This window comes from Condylura cristata, unplaced genomic scaffold (assembly GCF_000260355.1).
Source record: "Condylura cristata isolate star-nosed mole 26May11 unplaced genomic scaffold, ConCri1.0 scaffold00005, whole genome shotgun sequence".
In the NCBI taxonomy this organism is placed as follows: domain Eukaryota; kingdom Metazoa; phylum Chordata; class Mammalia; order Eulipotyphla; family Talpidae; genus Condylura; species Condylura cristata.
In genome coordinates this window covers 9,371,014-9,392,373 of record NW_004567106.1, presented here as the reverse complement: position 1 = coordinate 9,392,373, position 21,360 = coordinate 9,371,014, and the positions used below count along the sequence as shown (strand labels likewise).

The window sequence follows — 21,360 nt, the reverse complement described above, 5'->3', positions numbered from 1 at the left end:
TCACTGCGAATTGAATAAGTCTCCAATTAACTGGGAAATTTCAGTAACTCAGAGACCCACTCTCTCTCACACTAATTATTACAGGCATTATTATGACATAACAATTCAATTATTCAATCTTTTTATTCGAATTAATCTCAGATATATTTAAGTACACAAAAGGAAACAAGTATTAAAATCATTTTACCATCATTAAAATATTTCTTAATGGGTCATCACTAATACACAAAAATTACATGGTCCATGGACATTTTTCCCAAACAATACTGTATATATATATATATATTTTTTTTTTTTGTAAGGCATAGTTTTTCATTTACAAACAGCACCTAGCATATGTATCTTTTAGACTTTAATTTGTATTTTAAATCTGTAAAAATTATTAACTATAAAATTACCTCCTCTTAATAAATTCAAGCTAAAAGAAAATATTAGAGCAATAAATCTGAAACTCAAGAGAATAGTTAACTGCTGAAATTTAAAAAAACAGCAAGTTAAAGAGAGAAGGCATAAGAGTCAAACCTGCATTATTAAAAGTGCATGGAAAAGAAAACCCCTCACTTATACCAAAACTCAACTTATAAAATATACTAACAAAACGGTCAGCAATGCAGTCTCCATGTATCAGCAAGCAAGCACACACTATGAGGACAGTGAGGAATTCAGCACCCTAATAGTGGAGGTTGAGTTCCCTCCAGGGTTTATCACTAATCTATACAACATCCTGGAATAGATTGGAGTTAAATCCTTACCACCTGCGGAATGTTTCCCAACAAGTCTATCCACAGGCAACCTCCCTATACCTAGTAGAAATGTGAAATGAGAAAGAAACACGAAATGAAAAAAATGAGATATGAGATCAGAAATCCTTCACAATCTTCTTAAAAATCCACAGGCATTTGAAACACCAGCTTCAAATACTATACACTGAGGAAGGCATGTAGATACAAATGAGGATACAGCGATTCTCCCAAACAATTCCACAGCACCACTAGCAAATGAATATAGTTGATACCATTGAAAAAAAAAAGTCTTGTGAAGATTATAAAAAGTTATGGAGCCAAACCAAAAAATGATATATATTGCAATGAGTAAGCACTTTTTATCTTAAATATATAAATACCAATGGCATATATGACCATGCTTAAACTCACCACAGACTACCTACTTGATTGACCTGAAGATAAAGACACTTAGGTTTTAACTACAACTCTGCTATTAACCTTGGGCAACTTACTTAGTCTCTTAAGCCTCCTCTTTTTCACTTTAAATGACACACATACAACCAAATTCCAAAGTTATGCCAAAGGGAAAACATGATTCACTTATAAATAACTCACAAGTGTACATTTCACAAATGTGATGAACCTGTAAAAACAATACAGTCCGTATGCGTATATAAAAGGTCAAATGCCATTTCTTCCTTAGGAATTAAGCAATTATATCACAGAATGCAGACATACTCATAAAATTTCAAAGAACTGACATGTAATACTTGACACTGTAAATGTAAGTGACCTGGACTAACGGCAGAAAAAGAAATGCAGCACACAAAGAATCCAATCAAAAACAAATGTCCAACACAACATTCCCATAAAATACCCTTTCATTTCAAACAACTCAGTGGCTCCTGTGTGAAAACATGCAGCTGAACTCATTCAAATTCCATTCTGACTAGAATCCCCAGCATTGAGCTCCTTTTAATCCACTGCACTTGTAGGTTGTAAGATTCTGCTTCTACCTAATCAATCTTTAAATGTTTTACCCGTTAGTGTTGACTGGTCAATCAGATTATATACTTCCTGTGAAATGAGATTTCTCCTTATTCTCCATCATTATGTTCCATTGAGCAAAGGTATACTGTAGATAATAATCATGCTCAAACCAAAATTAATGTGCATAATGAAGTCTATAAAAATGTGTGTGTGTTTGTATACATGTATTTATAAACTAAGGTAAGGAAAAGACAGCAAGTGATTTTGATCATTAAATTTTTCTAGAAACTTAATAAAAGATTTATTTCCTCTAACTAAAAATAACAACGAATGTTAATGATTTTAGCAATATTTTTATCAATGTAAGATAGGAAAATAGAAACAATGCATATTCTTAGTACAATTACTCCATAATTTTGTCACTATATTAACACTGGCTTCCTAGGATCAGCGATGTATAAAATAAATAATTCTTCATTTACAACAGATCAGTTTTACAGGCCAATATACTTGTATTAGAACAAATTTTAAAAAACAAAATGAACAAAAGATTTCCTACAAAAAAATGTAAAAGCAAAAAAGGGAAAGAATAAAAAATGAAACTTTATAGCATATTAAAATACATGAGGCTAAGCTTGGAATGAAATATTTCAGCTTACAAACTAGTGCTAATTATTAGCAAAACTTTTTTTAATTTGACTTTTACATAAACTTAACATTACAAAGTAACTTACACAAATTATCATCATCAAAGACTGTTTAAAACTTTAAAATTCAAAAACAATATGCCAAAACTACTAACCATCAAATGTGCTACACTTGCCCACCCTTGGTAATTAACTAGGTCAAAAATAAGGAAAATGTGCATTAATGTCAATTAACTAGGTCAAAAATAAGGAAAATGTGCATTAATGTCAACCCAAGAGGGGGAAAAAATGGAGAAAAATTACAGTTAAGATGATAACTTTCACTGTAAAGGAGTAAAAAACAAAAGTACTGTGGCAAAATGAACAGAAAAAAAAAAAATTCGACCCCCCCCATCATCATTTGGAAAATGCTTTGCTCATTTTTAAAGCTCTATAATTGATCATTCCCAGTAAAGTTATAGATTTTAAAATAGCAATCAAATTTTTTCATTTCCCACTATGTAAAAATTTCTCATACTAGGTCAATATAGAAACAAAGATGAGTAGAATACAGCTCTTTCCTCAAATAGTAGCTAAAACAATCGCCAGGGTCAAATGAATAAACAATGACTCTGCAAGAACATGAGATTCAAAAACATGTAACCCGCAGTATTTAACAAGCATCTCACATATGGAGATACTAGACTAGGTTAAGTTTCAAATTTGAGCAATGTGGGGAAATATACTTACAAACACAAAGCAAAGTATCAGCAAAAACAGTGATAAAGTATACAACAGGGTAAACAATGGATGTGGAAGGGAACGGTCCTTGGAGGATAAAAAAATATCATAGGGGAAGGTCTGCATGTATACAGGAGGCACAGAAATGCAACAATTGAGATCTCTGGAATTTCAGTATTTTTTATACATATTATAACTGTATTCTCCCTTTACAGTATCACTTTGTCATCTGCTATATCAAAAAAATAACATAAAAATTCATTATTAACAATCAATCAGGCAGGATTATGTTTATAAAGTAGTACATAACAAAGTCATCAATATTTTAGAGGTAGTCTTTTCCAGTGGTCCCAGCACCTTGTAAATCTGCAAATAAGACTATCACACCTATTTTTCTGTTTTGATCAATACTGAGGTAAAGCCACATGACTATACTTATAAAAATATACCTCAAAAATGGAACTTTCTGAAAAGTGAAGAAAACCAACAATAGAAATCTCAGTCAACACTTTTCCAGCCAAGTCACTTTTCCTCCAAATATAACGAAAGATTTTATGAAACCTGTAAGTTCAAGTCTATAAAACAATTGGAGTTCTCAGTGTGAGCTGTTATTCCAGTATATGTATGGTTTCTAAAGAACTAGGTAAGCAATTTACCACCTAAAAATTCATCTCTTAAGGGAATATAATTCAAGATTAAGAGGGGGTAAAAAAAAAAGTATCAATTTTGCATTAAACCACTGCTTTCAAATTATATAAAATGGGGACCTCCCTGGTAGCACAAGGGCAAACGTCTCAGCTCTATCAAGCTATCACCACCCACTGTGGAAAGATTTCAATCTTTGGCAAGGGAGCTAACCCACATGGGGCAGTAGACCTCTCCTGTCTTGCCCGCTGCTCCCCTCAGCAGTGTATTTTAGATTTGCCTGTTCTGCTCTTTACCCTTTCTCTGGTAAATCCTCTCAACCCCCCTATACTTCAGGCCTACACTCCCATTCTTGTATGCATCAATAAATAAAAATTAAGACTTTTTAAATTATATAAAATAGATACTACTAAAAATTCCAACCTGGGCCCTCCCTGGTGGCTCAGCGGGTTAAAGCACAGCACTAAGAAGCTAAAGCCACTTAGCATGAGTTCATCCCTGCCTGCCCTGGAGATGATCCACATGGTGCAGCAGACCTCTCCTGACCCACTCACTGCTCCCCTCAGCAGTGTACTTCGCTGATCTGCCTGTTGTGCTCCCCACTCAGTTTCGGGTGTAGCCTCTCATCTCCCCTGCACCTCTGGCCTGTATCCCAGTTCTGTATGAATAAATAAATCTCTAAAAAAAAAATTCCAACCCAAGTTCAGGGACTTTCAATGCTATTTACTTTTATGAGTGTACAGAATTAGTGAAGACAGATTATCAGTTCTTGCCATTACTACATTCAATATTCTTTTTAATTTTGAACATACATTCAATATTCTTTTTAATTTTGAACATAATTTAACTGAATGTTTAAACCCACAGTATAGCTTGAAAACTCATAATCGTCAGCAGAGTTTTATTCACATAAAAAGATAAATGTAAAATTTTCCACTCACAGGTCAGTTTTCAAAACCTATAGAAAAAATACAGAATAAAAAAATAAGACCCAAGGGCCCTCCCTGGTGGCACAGTGGGTTAAAGCACAGCATTAAGAAGCTAAAACCACTGCAGCATGAGTTCATCCCTGCCCCGGAGGTGATCCACATGGCGCAGGAGACCTCTCCTGGCCCACCCGCTGCTCCCCTCAGCAGTGTACCTCCATGATCTGCCTGATCTGCTCCCCACTTTTGTCTCAGGTAAAGCCTCTCACCTCCCCCACACTTCTGGCCTGTACCCCAGTTCTGTATGCATAAATAAATAAATCTTAAAAAAAAAAAAAGGGCCCTCCCTGGTGGCGCAGCGGGTTAAAGCACAGCACTGAGAATCTAAAGCCGCTTCCGCACAAGTTCGATCCCCGCCCGCCCCAGAGGTGACCACATGGCGTGGCAGACCTCTCCTGACCCGCCCACTGCTCCCCTCAGCAGTGTACTTCGTCGATCTGCCTGTTCTGTTCCCCACTCTGTCTCTGGTGAAGCCTCTCGCTGACCCTAAGCCTCTGGCCTATACCCCAGTTCTGTACACACAAATAAATAAATCTTTAAAAAAAAAAAAAACAAAACCAAAATTCCATTTCCACCATTAGCTTAGTAGACCAGAATTCACATTATATATAGATGAATGGCAGAATGTACTATATTGAGAGGGAGTAGGGGAGAAAAGAAGAAATCTTTGTAGAGTGTGAATTTTTGCTTGCCAATACAAATCTTAAAGGTATTTTTTTCTACTGTTTATGTATCTTCACAAGTCAATAGAAAAAAAAAATTCTGTGATATAAATTATAAAAACAAAAATCAGTCTTAAAGTTAGATCATATCACAACTCCAAAATCTATAGAGATAAAAGGGAACACATAAACATGAAGTTTTCAAAATTCAATTAATAGTATAAAAATCATAAATCACTTAACCAATGCTGATTTTCTATTTCCAAATGAAAAAGGATTCAAGACCACATGTACCCTAAAACCATACATGGAAATTTTTAATGAAGTGCCAGATGTCTGACTATGTGGGGAAGTAGTACATTTTCTTAAAATTCCACTAGAACAACAATAATAATCCATCAAAGCAGCCAGTATATCAGTTTGTGTTTGTGCATTTTAAATAAAAGATAGCTTTTACAGTCTACATGTTTTCTTCAGGCTTTCATTGCCATCTAGTGGAACGCTAGTGAAGTTACAATCTGAAAGATTTAAGCAAAATGATTTAAAGATTTTTATAAAACATGATAAAAATGGCATTATTTTAATCTGGCTTTGTAGGACACTTAAGTGATAATAATATATCTTAGTCACATCCTATATAATAACAGTGTTCCAAATACACACATCTTGATTTTTTAAAAACAGATGAGGAAAATTTTTAATTCCCAGACATTTATTGATTTAACATTTACTAAAGTCACAAAGCTAGAAAGCAAAGAGCTCCTATTTAAATCTGAGTCAAGTATCTTTAGTTACTTCTCTAAAGTTATGCTTTTATTAGCATTTTCCTAAATTTATTTCTACAAAAAGAGAAACAATAAAAAAGAGTAGCTTTGAAGCTTTTTTAAGTTGTCTTTAAAAATATTTTTGACTTCAGTGGACTACATCAAGTCATATATCACATGTCTGTCATTTGGGAATATAATGCTAAAGAAAAGACATGTCACAAATTTAATTACAGAGAGGAAAATCCAGAAGTCTTTTTTTTTTTTTTTTTGTATAGAACTGTGATATAGGTCAGAGGAGCAGGGGAACAAGAGAATTCAGCAGAGATAGAGTGAATAGCAGAACAGGTGGTTTGACTAAAAACATACCAATCACCAACTCTAGAAGACCGTGACTCTAAAACCCTTCTAAGTATTCCTAACCCTTTCCTAGCTGCACTACCACTGTGCATACCTCAGTACAGACCTCTATCGTACAGACTACTTGTACTACTTGGCAATTATTTTTGGTTGTCTCTCCCACTTAGATTGAGGTAGGAGGAGAATCTGTGAAATACTTTTTTATGGTTTGGCATAAGAGAAGGTTAAAAATCTCAAAGGATCTGAAGCCAAGAGAACCATAATTTCAGAGGTGGTTAAAAAGAACACAGCTAAATATTGACAGTTACTAGTGCTGAAGAGAAACCTTAAATGACTTTAGGTCCATGGTTAGAGTCTCTTTTGATTCCACCAAGAGAAAACAATGGTCTTAAACAATATATAATTCTAAATTGAAAATTTTTACCCTAATTACCAAAGCTAAAATGTCTCCTAGTCATAAACTTCACTACTATTATTGTCAAATACAGATACCAATATACCTTCTAAAAAAAAATACGATGTTTAGTATGCATATTTTATATCACTCCTACAAAAACTGTAACATAGAAAATATAAAGTATTAGAGGACTCTTCTTTTTAAAAAAGATTTTATTTATTTTATTTCTGCATAGAAGAACTGGAGAGTAGGCCAGAGGTGCAGGGAGTAAGAGAAATACACCTGAGCCAGAGTGGTGAGCAGAGCTGCTAGAGTACCCTGCTAAGGGTAACAGCAGGTAAGACAAAAGAGGGCTCCTGCACATATGGTTAGTTCCCTGGTCTGTGACTGAACTCAGGCCTTGGTGCAGGTAACACTGAGACTTAACCCCTAATATCATCTAATGCAAATACATCTTTTCAAACATGAAAAATTTTAGTCACAAAGCAAATGAAACGATTTTCCTTTGATATGCAAAATATTTAAGTTAATCTTTGAGTTAACTTAATCTCTTGATTCTAGTTCTAGCACCCTTTCCAAAGCTCTGCAAATAGAGTTCTATACTTGGTATTTGGTTTTAGTATTCTTTTATTAAGAGATATTAAGACATCAAGTCAAACCCACTTATCTTACTTCACAGAAGTGTCGTAAAAATTAGAAAACATTCTGCCCAAACTTCCTATGCTCAAAGAGAAAAAAGCCAAAGAGAAATTTAACAGTAACATGTGTACCTCCTATGCAGAGAGACCCAGAAAGTTCTCATGCATTTATTTTTTAAAGAGGCTCACTCTTCAGCTTACACTGATTCTGAACATCTAATGCATGCTCATAACACATGGTAATTTTTTCCTTAAGTCAAAGAAAAATAAAATAACTAAAATAAAATCTGGATTTAAATTTTTTCTTCATTCCCAATTTGATTACATTCAATAATGTTTTATAACACACAAAATTATTTACATATTTCCTTAAGGTTTTTGTTGGAAACACTCATACAAAAGGGTTGATTGAACTGTATCATGTTAAAGAATATGTTTGGATTTGACCTAAAATTTATGGTAAGCAGTACAAACAAAATTTACTTTAAGGGGTAAGGCTACTACTAAGATGAGGTGAGACAAGAGGATTTATGATCACTGATAAAGAGAAACAAGTCTTAAGTATTAAGAAGTCTGACACAGAAGACAAACAGTAGTTCCAAAAGTGATCCTTAAACAACAACAAAAAAAATCACAAGAGCAGACGAGCAGACATTCGGAAGTACAAGCTTTGATCTGTGATGGCACTGTTATTCACAGAGACAGTTCCAAGTGACAACACACCAGAGAGAGAAGCAGCAGGGATTTATTTATTTAAGGATGGTTAATAATTCTCCTGACGGGAAGCCAGCTAGTTTCGAATAACATCTATTAAACTGGTAAACTGAGAAATTCACATGACTATCAGGGAATTTAAATCTAGGCTATCTCCAATTTTGAGTAAGTTTTGCTTTAGCTACTTATTCAAAAATCTCTGCTCCATAACAAAAACATAATTAACCATGATTTTTAGCTCAGGCTGTTCCAGCACAGAAAGCAAATTATTTCATTTTATTTCTCCAAATTACAGTGGATAAATCAATATGTTTCATATGGACATATAACTGCTTTCAGGCTAAGAATCTGATACAATAATAATCTCTAAATTTATCAATTTCATGTTTTCTGCTTTAGTATAACAAACCAGACTGCATCCCAATGAGCAATGAAAGTAAAAACAAGCCCCAAGCCTACCACATTATAAAAATTTACCTAGCTTATCATAACAAACATCTGCCTGCAGGAAGGAAAAACTTCTGTGAATCAATTATCTAAAAGCAGTAACATTTTCTTAAGGAAGAGAAAAGTCATGCTCACACAAGCAGATCAGTACCTTTCCAGGGACTCGGAGATTCTCAATGACACCCAGATCACTGAGGCTCTCTGGAGGGCTTTTCAGACCCTTAAAAAAACAGATTAAAAAAAATTTTAATTGTGCTGCAGAACAATTACAGATAGAACATATTCAATAAAACAGAAGTCAACATTTTAGAAAAATATTTTCTTGCTTTAAAGTTTTTAGAAATATGTTCTAAAAACAACCATCACTTTACACATTCAGTACTATTAATGAATCAAGTTGAGTTTCACTTTTTGTATTGGAAAATAATGTTACATAACACCTTCCTGATTAATAGTTAGTCTAATTTAACCATGATTTAAAAGCAAGCAAAAGAAAAGAAACTTGGATGACAAAAAACATTGATTAAAAGGACTTATCTATGACTAATCATTACCAAGTTCACCCCATAAATACTAACGTTGCTCTCAATGATACACACCTGAAACTGAGAATATTGTAATGTTTCCATAAAGAAGTTAACATTATAATGAGTCACAAATATAATATGCTAATCAACTGAATTAACTACAGATTTTTAAATACTGCTAACTACTTAATTAACACATAAGTAATCCCTTGATTCCACCTGGTATTTCTCATCAATACTCAATTTCCACTCCACAATTGAAACTGCTTTCTACTTGCTCTTTAGCTCATTGTTACCTGGGACTTTCTATCTTCATACCAATGCAGAGATTTTCAAGCCTCATTTGTACCAGGGAAAATGATGAAAACAGAAAGAACTGACCAATTTAAATTTCTTTTGAAAGTCTACTCTTAAAAATACAGGCTTTTCAAAGCAGACACATAAAATCCTTGTAATATTAGGTAAGCAAAAGTGGTAGAGAAGAGATTTAGCTATAGTTAAAATTTCATCCTTTAGTGCCTGCCCTATACTGGCTCTTTGGCATCCTCAGTAATCAAAATACATGTTACATTTAGGTTGGTCATTGAAGACTTAGAGAATTTGTTTTTTAAATTACAAGAGGTATGTATTTTATCTACTCTATTATAAAATACGTCATATTCCAAAATTTCTTAGGACAGGTGTTCTGCCTCACCCCAAGTCTTCTATTACTCACAGAATACTCCCACCCAGTCTCCCGTATCTTTCTCTTGTGCAAGCACACACACATGTAAGTGCCACCCTCTAAAGAAACCTATACTTTACTGTCAGAGTTAACTTCTGTTTGAAATCTGTCTAAATCCCTGTGCTTCTAAGCACCCACTTTTTCTCAGTATGATCCATGATCATCTCCTTCAATAATACCATGGGGAAATTTTTGGAATGTAAGATTCCCAGGTCCCCCACAGATCTAGTGAGTAGGTGTTTTCACATTATAATCAGGAATTGCATTTTAACAAGCAACACTGGTGATTCATATAATCAACACTGTTTCAGAAACCCACCTAAATATTTTTCTCTGCCAAAGTAGAGTTATAACTATTAAATATATTTCTCTTTCTCCCCCAGACTAAGTACTAAGAGAAAAGAGAGGCCATGTGTGTTCTGCCTCTGTAGCCCAGTGGCTAGCAAATTTCCAGGAATAACATAGTAATCGAAATGAGTAAATTACTCAATAGAAGCACTGGTCCATCTCCAATCTCTACCTAATCAGAACACTGTTCCCAAAGAAATATAAAATTGACTTTAAAATGAAGTTTCTGGGGAAGTGTCCTAGAATAAGAACAGCACCAAGGGCTGATGTCTTAAAAAAAAAACGGACAAAATAGCAGTATGTCACTACTATGTCTGTTCTTCCTAGTCTCAATTTGTCAGCAGCAGTCACCATCAATCTATAGCATCAAAAGTATTTGTGAAGAAGACAAAGATGGGTTATAAAACTAACTTTCTAGGGCCCTCCCTGGTGGCGCAGTGGGTTAAAGCACAGCACTGAGAATCTAAAGCCACTTCCGCATGAGTTCGATTCCCGCCTGCCCCGGAGGTGACCACATGGTGCAGCAGACCTCTCCTGACCCACCCACCACTCCTCTCAGCAGTGTACTTCGTCGATCTGCCTGTTTTGTTCCCCACTCTGTCTCTGGTGAAGCCTTTCACCGCCCCTGAGCCTCTGGCCTGTACCCCAGTTCTGTATGCACAAATAAATAAATCTTTAAAAAAAAAATTAACTTTCTATACACACTATGTTATGTACACACAGACTGTACATACATACATACACACATTCATATGAAGAAAAATTTCATAATTCAAAATCACAATGACTTCTAAAATATTGTTAACGTAAGGCTCTCCTTGGTGTTGCAAAGGGTTAAGTCGTAGCACTATGAAGTTATCCTCAGCCACTGCAGCATGAATTCAATTCCCCTGCCAAGGAGCAGACCCACATGGTTTCCTGTCTCACCCACTGCTCCCCTCAGCAGTGTACTTCAGTCAATTTGTTTGTTCTGATCCCCACTCTGTCTCTGCTAAATCCTCTCACCCCAACTTCTGGCCTGCACCTCAGCTCTTGTATGCATAAATAAATCTTTAAAAAACAAATGTTTTAAAAAGTGCATGTCTCTTTAAAAAAAATTTAAGTGTAGATTTGTTTAGCTGATCTAACAAATCTTGGAGGAATAGACCATGTGTAATATTCTTAGAGTAAAGAAACCAATGGTTGAAATGTAAACAAATTACTGATATACACCAATACCTATAAAAAAACATTACTTCCAAAAATAGTCATCACATACAATAATAGGCTACTAATGCATGGCATCTTCCCAACAAATGTGCAAAATAAAAGCACTAAACACTGGAAATCCTATCTACATGTTAGGAAGAAGAGAAGTGCTGTAAGTCAAGGAATGGGCTGGGTGGTCTTGGAACAACTGACCTAAGCTACCTATCATTATATTCTAATGATGATGACAGTAACTCAGAGGCTTTAATAAGGAGTAAAGGAGATAATGTATGTGAGAGGCCATAAATAGTGTCTGGTACATGACAACCATTCTTCAATTGTCAGCTATCAATCTGAGTTATTACTGTGAACACAGAGCAATGCTTTTCTATTATCTTATCAAAACAGAAATGAAGAATTACATAAATGTCTCAAAGCAAAACACCCGATACCCACCCAAATTTTAGGATTATAGATTTTAAACCCTTTGGTTAACAATTTTATGAATTTCTAACAAATATTAAGTCATCATTTTTATTTTATCTTTAACTGTCTAATGCAGGAAGTCATGATTATACTATAGTCTGCCTTTATTAAATTGAAACTTTCCCTGAACTCACTAACCATTTGATTTTCTTTTGTTTTTGTCTCCGTAGTTATCTGTTTACATTCATACAATATTTAGCCAGCATAATTAACAACTGCTTCTGCACTTTATTTGCCCAAATCAGACTAACATTTCAGACTATTTCTGTTATATCTACATGAGTCTTTAGTTCCCATTTCTGAGGTTTCACAAAAAGTGTGGTTGTGGGGTCACTGATTACCCAAAACAAAGGCTCATTCTCGCCTTGGTTGACCTATCTGCAGCATTTAACCCACTCTATGCTTCTCTCTTTTAAATTCCTTACTTGACTTCTAAGACTCACTCCCTATCCTCTCTTCCTCCCCATTATATCTGCCTTAGTAATTGTTCTGTTCACTCATGCATTCCCCAGACTTAGAATAGTGCCTGGCACATAGAACTCAACAAATATTTATTAAATGAACTGAAATGAAATGAAAGAACAGACCTCACCTAAGAAAGCTAACAAAGTACACCCTCCCACTCTTTCTCAAAGATACCTGCTTCACAGAACTAAGTTTTGCATCTACATTAACAATATATTATTACCATAATCTGCAAAAAAAAAAAAATTATGTATATGTATTTGTAACAGTACTATATATTCCCATAACAAACAATACTAAAGAAAATCTTGAATTTAATTTTAAGTGAAACCCTAATTTCATACTTCATAGATTCACTGTGTATTAATGGTTACCAAAAATGTGGAAGCAAAGTTGCAAACATACTTAACATTGATAACTCAAAAAAAAAAAATGTGTGAAACTCCCAATTTACCTAGCTTTTTATGTAATATAGCTCATTTTTTACATATTCTTGAAATTGTTTTTTCATCTCATGTAAGCAGATTTGACTGCGCCAGTCCTGGTTGAGGCTGAAGAGTTACCATGTTTAGCATAATTTCATTATATTTAGGAGACATAAACCTGAACCTTTATATTTTCTTCTGTTTAATTATTATAAAATACAGCTAAAAAGCAAATCAAAATTGCTATACAATAATGCTGATGTTTATTAACTATACTGAAATGCACAGTGAACATCCTGTCAGAGCACTAAATTTAGCTGATGAAAACAACTCCAAAAAGACAGTTTAAGAATATTAGTGGTGTAATATAAAAAACTGTATATCATCTTAATAATTAAACAGATACCTGAAATCTTATTGCTTGAAGTACTGCAACAGCCTGCTTCCAGGTTTCCTGCTTTCCCACCCTCAAGGTAGCCTGAGATGTTTATGATCAAGCATTTCCTTGATAAGGCACATAAGCTGTGATAACTGCTTTATGGTCTACATTCACCATACCATATAAATATCACTAGATCAATTCCCTTAAGGTACATGTTATCAAAAAAAAAAATGATTGGAGACTTCCTCCAGGTCACACTGTTACCACAAGAAGGAATGGGACCCATTCATTTTCCAATAACAAGTAGAAACCTCAGTAAGTTGAGTAACTCCAGTACTCAACAAAACTGAGAGATCACTAAGTACTACCTTCTTACCTAAATCTTTTTGTAATTCACAGAAATTTTTATCCTATATCCATGACATTAACAATATGTGACAGGCATATTAATCATAGGGCTTACTTACTGTTACCCAGAATCTAACATTTGTAAACTGTTCAGAAGATACCTTTCAACTTCTGAATTCTAAAAGAAGAATGTGATTTGGAGTATGTATTTTTTTTAATCATCAAAGAAAGTGAACTGTTCATTAAATGACTATCCAATAGCCTCAAAATTATGGTGACCTAAATCTAAATTATCCTTCTCTTATATAATAAAGAATGGGCATTTCTAGTGAAATGCTAGTTGAAGTAAAATCAAATCATAATAAATAATTCCATAATAAATAATTGTAATTATTGGTTTCTCCCACTTCTTGCTTTAAGGAAGCTGAGGCAGTATTAGAAAATCTCTAACATTCATGAAGTAGCATAGAAAATAACCAAAGTATGTATCAACGAATTACCGTGAGGGGTGGTGGGTAAATGATTATTTTTTCACGACGATTTTACAAGTAGCATTTCATACAAAGAATTTTCATACATTAGCTTACTGATGGAACCTCACAACTGTGAGGTGAAATTAACAAAGATACTAAATATTAGCATGTTCACAGCGGAAACTTAATTTACAAGATTTGTTAACTTCTAAAAGGCACACTGTCACCAATTCTGTCACTAAGTTATCCGGGTTTTGTTTTCACTCTTTTCAGGTCACCGCTATTGCACAGAGCTCGCTGCCATCCCCACGCCACCTGGTCAAAGATGACAGACAGCCTGGATGTGGGGATCCCTGCAAGAAACTGGGCCTGTCACTGGAAAGATGGCAATGGGTAAGGAGAAGAGACAATGCTAGCTTTTGACTCACTCACTGTCCTCTTCTAAAGGCATGTTGCTGGAACGCCGCTACCCTCTCCAGCAGAACGCCGATTCCATAGGCTAAGGTGGGTTTTCAAGGCTGTGTCCTCGCTCCCCCAACCCCTAATTCCTGCCACCACCTATAACTTAAAGTCTACCCGCCGCGGCCCAGGGTCAGAACATTTAGACACCTCTCCAGGGGATATGCACAAGGACTTGGCTTCAGTCGCCGCGACTTACCTGTCGGGTCATAAGAGATTTGATTTTTTGCATGTCGAAATCGTGAGGGTATTCCCTGTCACAAAGAACTAACAAATCACACCAGAACACCAGGTAGCTGGACCCAACACAAGGCAGCCATAGTGAGTGGTCACGTGGAGTTATCGACCAGGGTCACCCTTCCCGTCTCTGGGCATGCTGGGAATTGTAGTCTTCTGGTTACGGTCGGTACCCGTAGTGGAGGGGAAAAGGTAGGCCGGGTACTACATTTCCCAGCGAGCAACACAGAGGGCGCTTCAGTTAAGCCGGCAAATCTTGTTCCTCTGAGGTACCGCTGCTATAACCGACCTTTACAGAGCACTTGTTCTTGGTACTTCCACTTTGACAAGGCAAAATGTTACTCAAGAGTAAGCAGCTGTTGAACGGCAGGACTAATACCGAGAAGACAATATATAAACCACACGGGAGTGTATTGGCGGCACCTTCACCTGGTCTAGAGTGGCGGATTAAAAGGCCGCAAGACTGGACCTTAGCGGAACTCAAGAGAGGGCTTCCGAGGGATGTCCTGAGAACCCGGAACACCTGTGGTGGCGCCTGGGCTGGGTCTGAGGAGGCGTGTAATTCAGGTTTTCCAATCAATGGCTAGTCAGGGTTAGAAAGGTTTCTTTTTCCTCGGTCTTGGCATCCTCCTTAAATCCAAAGGAGTTAACCCCCACATTTTACTGTTACTTGACTACCTGCACAATCTAAGACAAGGTGGGAAATCGATCAAGTACACAGGTCACTTTAAAGTCCTCTTTTAAACTTTTTGCAATTTAGCTAAACAGAAGAAAGGTTTAGAGGAGTCATTTGAGATTCAGTTTAAGAACTTAACAGTTCAAAAAGAGGGTTAGAGCTAATAATAATGGCTAGTATTTACTGAATGCTTACTACGTGTGAACTCTGTTAATAGCTTTAAGTTTATTATTTCATTTATCCATACAAGCATCCGAAAGGGTTTATACTGTTATTCTCATTTTAAGGATGAGGAAACTGACTTGTGGAGAAATTAAGTAACTTGTCTAGTAGTACTGCAATGGGTATGCAGAAATTGGAGGACTGATTATCCAGATGTTTTAAGCAAGGGTTTCATGTATGGTGCTGAAGGGTGAGTCCTGAAGCATGGTGTCAGTGACTATTTGAAATATACATTTATTTTAAATTAATGTTTATTAGGAAAAAAAACATGATTTTAAAAATATTTCTTATAAAAACTGAAAAAAATGTTAGTGTGCCACAATAATGAAAAATAATAGGTCAACAGTAGTATCGGTGATACTCAGGTCAAACAAAAATAATAAAAGTGGTTTGCAAGTGATTGAAATTTGGGGGAGACTAATATAGAGGTTATTTCCAATTCTTAAATTCTATTTAACCATATTAATATATAAAATGAAAGCCAATTACTTGATCTTTGAAAGACTTTTACAAATGAGGTTGATATAGACTCTAGGTTGACCTAGAGTTTTCTAATAAATGAGGTGATGAAGATTAATGCAATTTATAAATTAGAAAGTACGTTACAACTTTGACATATTTTAGTCATAATCCTGCTCTATTCTCTGCTTCAACAGAACCTCCCTATTTGTATATCTAACATTTGTATTAATAGTTACTTTTGAAACTTTGTGCTTATGTGCTTTTCTACTCTTATTTTAACCTTATAAGGAAATTCTAGTCACTTTAGGACAATCTTGATTTAACTCATTCCTCATCTTCTATAATCTTAATTCTCAGATGGTTCTCAATGTGTGAGAAATCCTTAAAGTGTCATAAGAAACAGAGACTAACCATATTAGTATATAAAATGAAAGCCAATTCAGTGTGTGTGTGTTGATTGTTGAACACAAGACAACACTGTACTTTAAGCACTTTAGATTAATGAATACTGTTATGGTTGTCAGGGCATATACAGTATAGTTAAAAAACACGTATTAGGGTTGATCCAAACCCAGAAGTTCTGAAACCATACCGTTGAGCTTAACACTGAATGTGCCATTATTATATTTATTGTTTTTTTTCTAGATTGTGTTCCTCTGTATAAGGTTGAAGCATATTCTTTCTCATCTTTCAAAAATACAGATATAAGATTTATTTAGTTCTTTCATGCTTGCATTAGGGTTATTAGTAATAAAGCAAATTAGTGAAAAGTGTGGTTGGCCAACAAATCTTAAGATGATTGTCCCTTAGTAATGTAGTGACAGCCCTGGTGTTTTTGCAGATTGGAATATCAAAGCTGAGAGTTTATACATTGATCAACATCAGAACAGCAGCAACAGCAAAATGGTAGGATAAGTAATATTTCTGATGGTTTAAATGGGAGGAGCCCCTCGACGTTTAAATAAAAGCTGAGATTCAGGTTTCATTAGGAAGATACATTTCTAAGCATCCTATAAATATCAAGAGATGTGCCCCTCAAAATAAAAATAATAAATAAATAAACAATTTTCTGCTACTGAGCACACAGAAGCAGAAAACAGAATTTATGCTGAAGGTAAAGCAAGGACCTGGAGAGAACAATGCAGCATTGTGTTGTCATTTATTTTGAGATTTAGTTATATATGTATACAAGAAATGGAGTACAGGCCAGAGGTGCGGGAGTGAGAAGAATCACCAGAGACAGAGTGCGAGCAGAACAGGCAGATCAACTGAAATACACTGCTGAGGGGAGCAGCAGAGGAGACAGGAGAGGTCTTCTGCACCAGGTGGGTAGCACCCTGGCTGAGGTTGAACGTGTGCTGCAGTAGCTATGGATTGCTTCAAAGTACTATGACTTAACCCTTTGTGCCACAAGAAAGGCCCATTGCACAGTCATTTAACACCTGTATCCTGTAGATCTAGGCTTCCAGGAGGTAGCATTTTAGACTTAACTATGTAATAATCACTATCAGAAGCAATTGTGATGGCCTTCTCTAGAAAACAACTTATCCCTGCAAATATATTCTTTTCTAGAATTTATTTAATGACAGTGCATTCTTTCCCCAGTTCTATTTAGTTCCTTCATTGAATTGGCATTTCACCGCCTCTCCTTCAAATTTCCCTACATTGCAAAACACTCATATGCTCCTAGTAAATAAAGAAAGTGGAGATTTGAAGTAACAGACCACTGGATTGATTTAAAAAGAGAGAGAGTTAACAGTTAAAACAAACTGAACAGTCAACTGTAGTGTGACTTGAGGTCTTATACCATCCTACACCCCTCCCCACACACTACCCCAAGTAATTCCTTACATTGCTTGAATTCTTGAATTTTATCATATTTAGATTATATTTCTTAATCACATTTTTGTTTCAATGTAAATGTAACTATGACCAACAAAAATAAAGCCCTTGAATAGTTTGGTAGCGCAGATTCCCAGTGAGTTACAGGTGAGGTGTGAAATATTGATGGTGGGAAATTTCTTACAATAATAAAATACATTAAATCATTTTAACACTCCTGCAAAAATTTTAAAAAATAACAGTTTAAGTTATTTTTTAATGTCATTTGTAGGACCTGTGTAAACCTTAATCAAGAATAGAGTTTATGCCAACCATCTACCACTAGAGGGCACTTTGTTGTGGTGATGCCAGATCCCAAGTTGAGCTATGCAAGATCTGTTTTTATGTGTCATAACATGAAAAAAACACAACTGTGATTTATTTAGGTATTCAATTTATTTACATAACATGGGTATATTTAAATACAACAAAAAGCCCAATCAGTCCTTGCAATTAAATAAATTTAATACAAAGAAGAATTTTTTTTGTCTTTATCTCTTTTGTTTATGCACCAAAAAACTTTAGAACTGAGTTAGAAAAACATCAGAAGGAGCTTAGTTAGTAAAGTCAATTCAAAATTAATATTAATTTTAAAGATGTTGTATAACTCTATAGTTTTTCAAATTTTATGCTGTGTAATGCATATAAAAATTTATATGCTTTTCTGAATCATCAGCTAAAAATCAGAGTACATGGGTTATGGAAAATTTCGATCTTTTTCTGGGGGAACAGCTTAACAATAATATTAGTTAAGCATGATGCTAAGGCCCATAGATGAATAGGACTGGTCTACTTGATAAATGTAGAAGGAAAATAAAATGTACTAAAATTAATTGAGATTAAGTGATGTAAATGTATGTATAAGAAAAAACAGAAAATTGTGGTATAATAATTATTTGGTAAGGGAGGTGGAGTGCCATTTTTCAGAAGCATGGAGAGCTTCATAAAGTGACCTCTGAACAAGCTTTAGATTTTCCAGCAGTTACTTTGTTTGCCTTAGAAGCAAATTTAGGTGGGTTGGCTGCATTAACACAAAAAGTGTTTACAAACTTGGATTCCAGAATAACTATCATTCCATTTTTTACCTTATTACTCTTAAGGAATAGTCTTCCTTTCCCTCTCATTATAGAACTTATTCAGTGAACCTTAACTGTTCACTATTATTTGTGCAAGGAACTTTGCTTGATTTAATGCAGATTTGGTTGTGTGTTTCTTATTTTATATAGTGGAAAGCTTGGACCAGAGTCTTCCTGTAAATTGAGGTTAACTTACAACTTAGTGATAGTAAATTAAGCAGAAGTGTAGTAGGCCAGGCTGCCTGCTGCCCTGACCGTGATAAAGCTAGGCTGAAAATCTGTAGCCTAGACACTACAGTAGAGGATGGATCTTTGCACCATTTGGTTCATTTCCTCTGTGCTTTCCCAGTGAAATTGTGGCCTCAGATATTATCTGTTGGCATAAGCTTTTCATTATAATTATGCACGGTCCATGATTCAGTCTCACTTGGCAACACACCTGTGGTTTGCTTTTAAAAATAATATGGACCCATAGGTTCAATACCTCCATGGCAAACGTTTGTAATAGGAAAAACTACCTAGAACAATATTTTTAAAGACTATTTTGAATCTTTGGTAAACCTTTACATGTTACTTAGTGACTTCATGATGTCTTATAACCAGTTAGTAGACATATGAAATACATCAATTTTCATATAAAAACTTAACATTTGAAGTAGTGACCTAGTTTTGCATGATAGGAAGTTAGTTTTCATTTTTAAGTAAATTTCACAATATGCTGTCATTATGGAGGAATATGGCTTTTAATTAAGTTACCAAAAGGATGTTGTCCTTCATGTAATTACTAAGTCATAAAATGTAGAGAGAATTACGAGTAATCATTTAGAAGCTTTTCTGAAAGTATTATGCCTGTGTCTTAGAAAGCATGTAACAGGTGTTCCCACTCCCTGTGTCCTTTGTATACACATTCATTCTGTATTCAAATCACAGAAGCAAGAGGCAGGATAGGGTCTGTTACCTCACTGCTAATTTCCCTGGCAAACAAACCAGCAGCTGCTGGTCCATGAACCAAGTTACCACCAGGAAGAGTGCACTGCGTGCATGGGACAGGATGCCTTCATGGAGTCCTTCAGCAACACAGCTGGGGTCTTCCAGTGCAAAATATACCTCCTTCTCCTAGGTAAGTCACTGTATCAATTGTTTTAACTGTTCGATGTTTTTTCTCAAATTGTGGACATAAGATAAATATTAGCTTTAAGCTGCATGTGCATGCAGATAACAATTCAGAACCTTTAAACAATAATACACTTTGTTCCAATAGCAGATACATTTAGGAGAAATGACATTCAATAAGTAGATGGTTATTGTTTCTTAGAGTAACAATTATTATCAATAGCCCTATTATTAAGAAAGTTAAGACATGCTAAAATCCTAGTGATTTCATTTTACAGAGTTTACATATAGGTTCAGTACACCTTAAAACATTGATTTTCACAAATATCCCCATAGAACATGAATTTGTGACTACTTATAGTGGAACTCAAAATAACTTATGAAAATTAATTTCTCATGTTTTAATTAAAAACATTTTCACAAACTACTAGCCTTATTTTAAGTTACCTATCTTATGAAATATGAAAAAAGGTAAGGTTCAAACTGAACAAAAAAAAATATTTTCTACACAGATAAAAAGAAATGTGTCAAAAAGTTTTATTCCTTCAAAATGGCTTTTGTCTTTCTCTTTGTCCAGTGTCTAACCTGTTAAGGCCATGTTTTCTCTTTTAATATTTTTGCCTGGTTCTCCTTTATGCTTAAAGGGTCTTTCTCCAACATTTCCACTGTTTTTAATTTGACTTTTATTTTTTACTAGATGTCCTCTTTTCATTCTTCATGTGTATCAATTTTTTTTTCTGTATGGATGTTTTTTTAAAAGTCAAGTTGCTTTCTTATTTTGTTTATATTCAACACACAGGAATTTTTTTTAAGGCTTTATTCTTTAAATTTTAAGCACAACTTTGCTAAGTAAATTTATGTTTTGGTCTTCAGTGGTTTAGAGCTTTGATTTTATGGTTTGTTTTGGTTTTTTGTGATAGTTTTTATACTGTGTGATTGTACTCAAACATAAGCTTAATCACCACATTCCACGTCTTTGAAATATATAGTTTACAAATTTTTTAAGTGTTTGAGTTTCTATAGTGGTAACTATTCCAGTGTCTACATTGCCAAATTTCAGCCTGTTTATTTTTTATTTTTTTTTGATATTTAGAAAAATTAAGCAATTGCTATATTTGACTTTTATCTCTATGGGTTTTTCTCAGCTTTGAAAGTATCTATGTTAGTGCTCCA

At 34.8% G+C, this 21,360-nt stretch overlaps 2 protein-coding genes across 3 annotated transcripts in view; one reads left to right on the top strand and one right to left on the bottom strand.

Annotated features, from left to right (window-relative positions):
* Nucleotides 1-14,853, bottom strand: part of CCDC132 (coiled-coil domain containing 132) — an 88,427-nt gene extending 73,574 nt beyond the window's left edge. The window contains exons 1-2 of the mRNA XM_004676686.2: nucleotides 14,720-14,853; nucleotides 8,847-8,915 (exon numbers count right to left, since the gene is read on the bottom strand). Of these exons, the coding sequence (XP_004676743.1) occupies nucleotides 8,847-8,915; nucleotides 14,720-14,752 (102 nt within the window). The 5' untranslated portion in view covers nucleotides 14,753-14,853. The remainder of the gene's footprint in view (nucleotides 1-8,846; nucleotides 8,916-14,719) is intronic.
* A 5,262-nt stretch (nucleotides 14,854-20,115) lies between these two features.
* HEPACAM2 (HEPACAM family member 2) overlaps nucleotides 20,116-21,360 on the top strand; it is a 50,467-nt gene continuing 49,222 nt past the window's right edge. For both annotated transcript variants that reach the window (XM_004676684.2, XM_012720802.1), the window contains exon 1: nucleotides 20,116-20,194. In XM_004676684.2, the coding sequence (XP_004676741.2) occupies nucleotides 20,116-20,194 (79 nt within the window). The remainder of the gene's footprint in view (nucleotides 20,195-21,360) is intronic.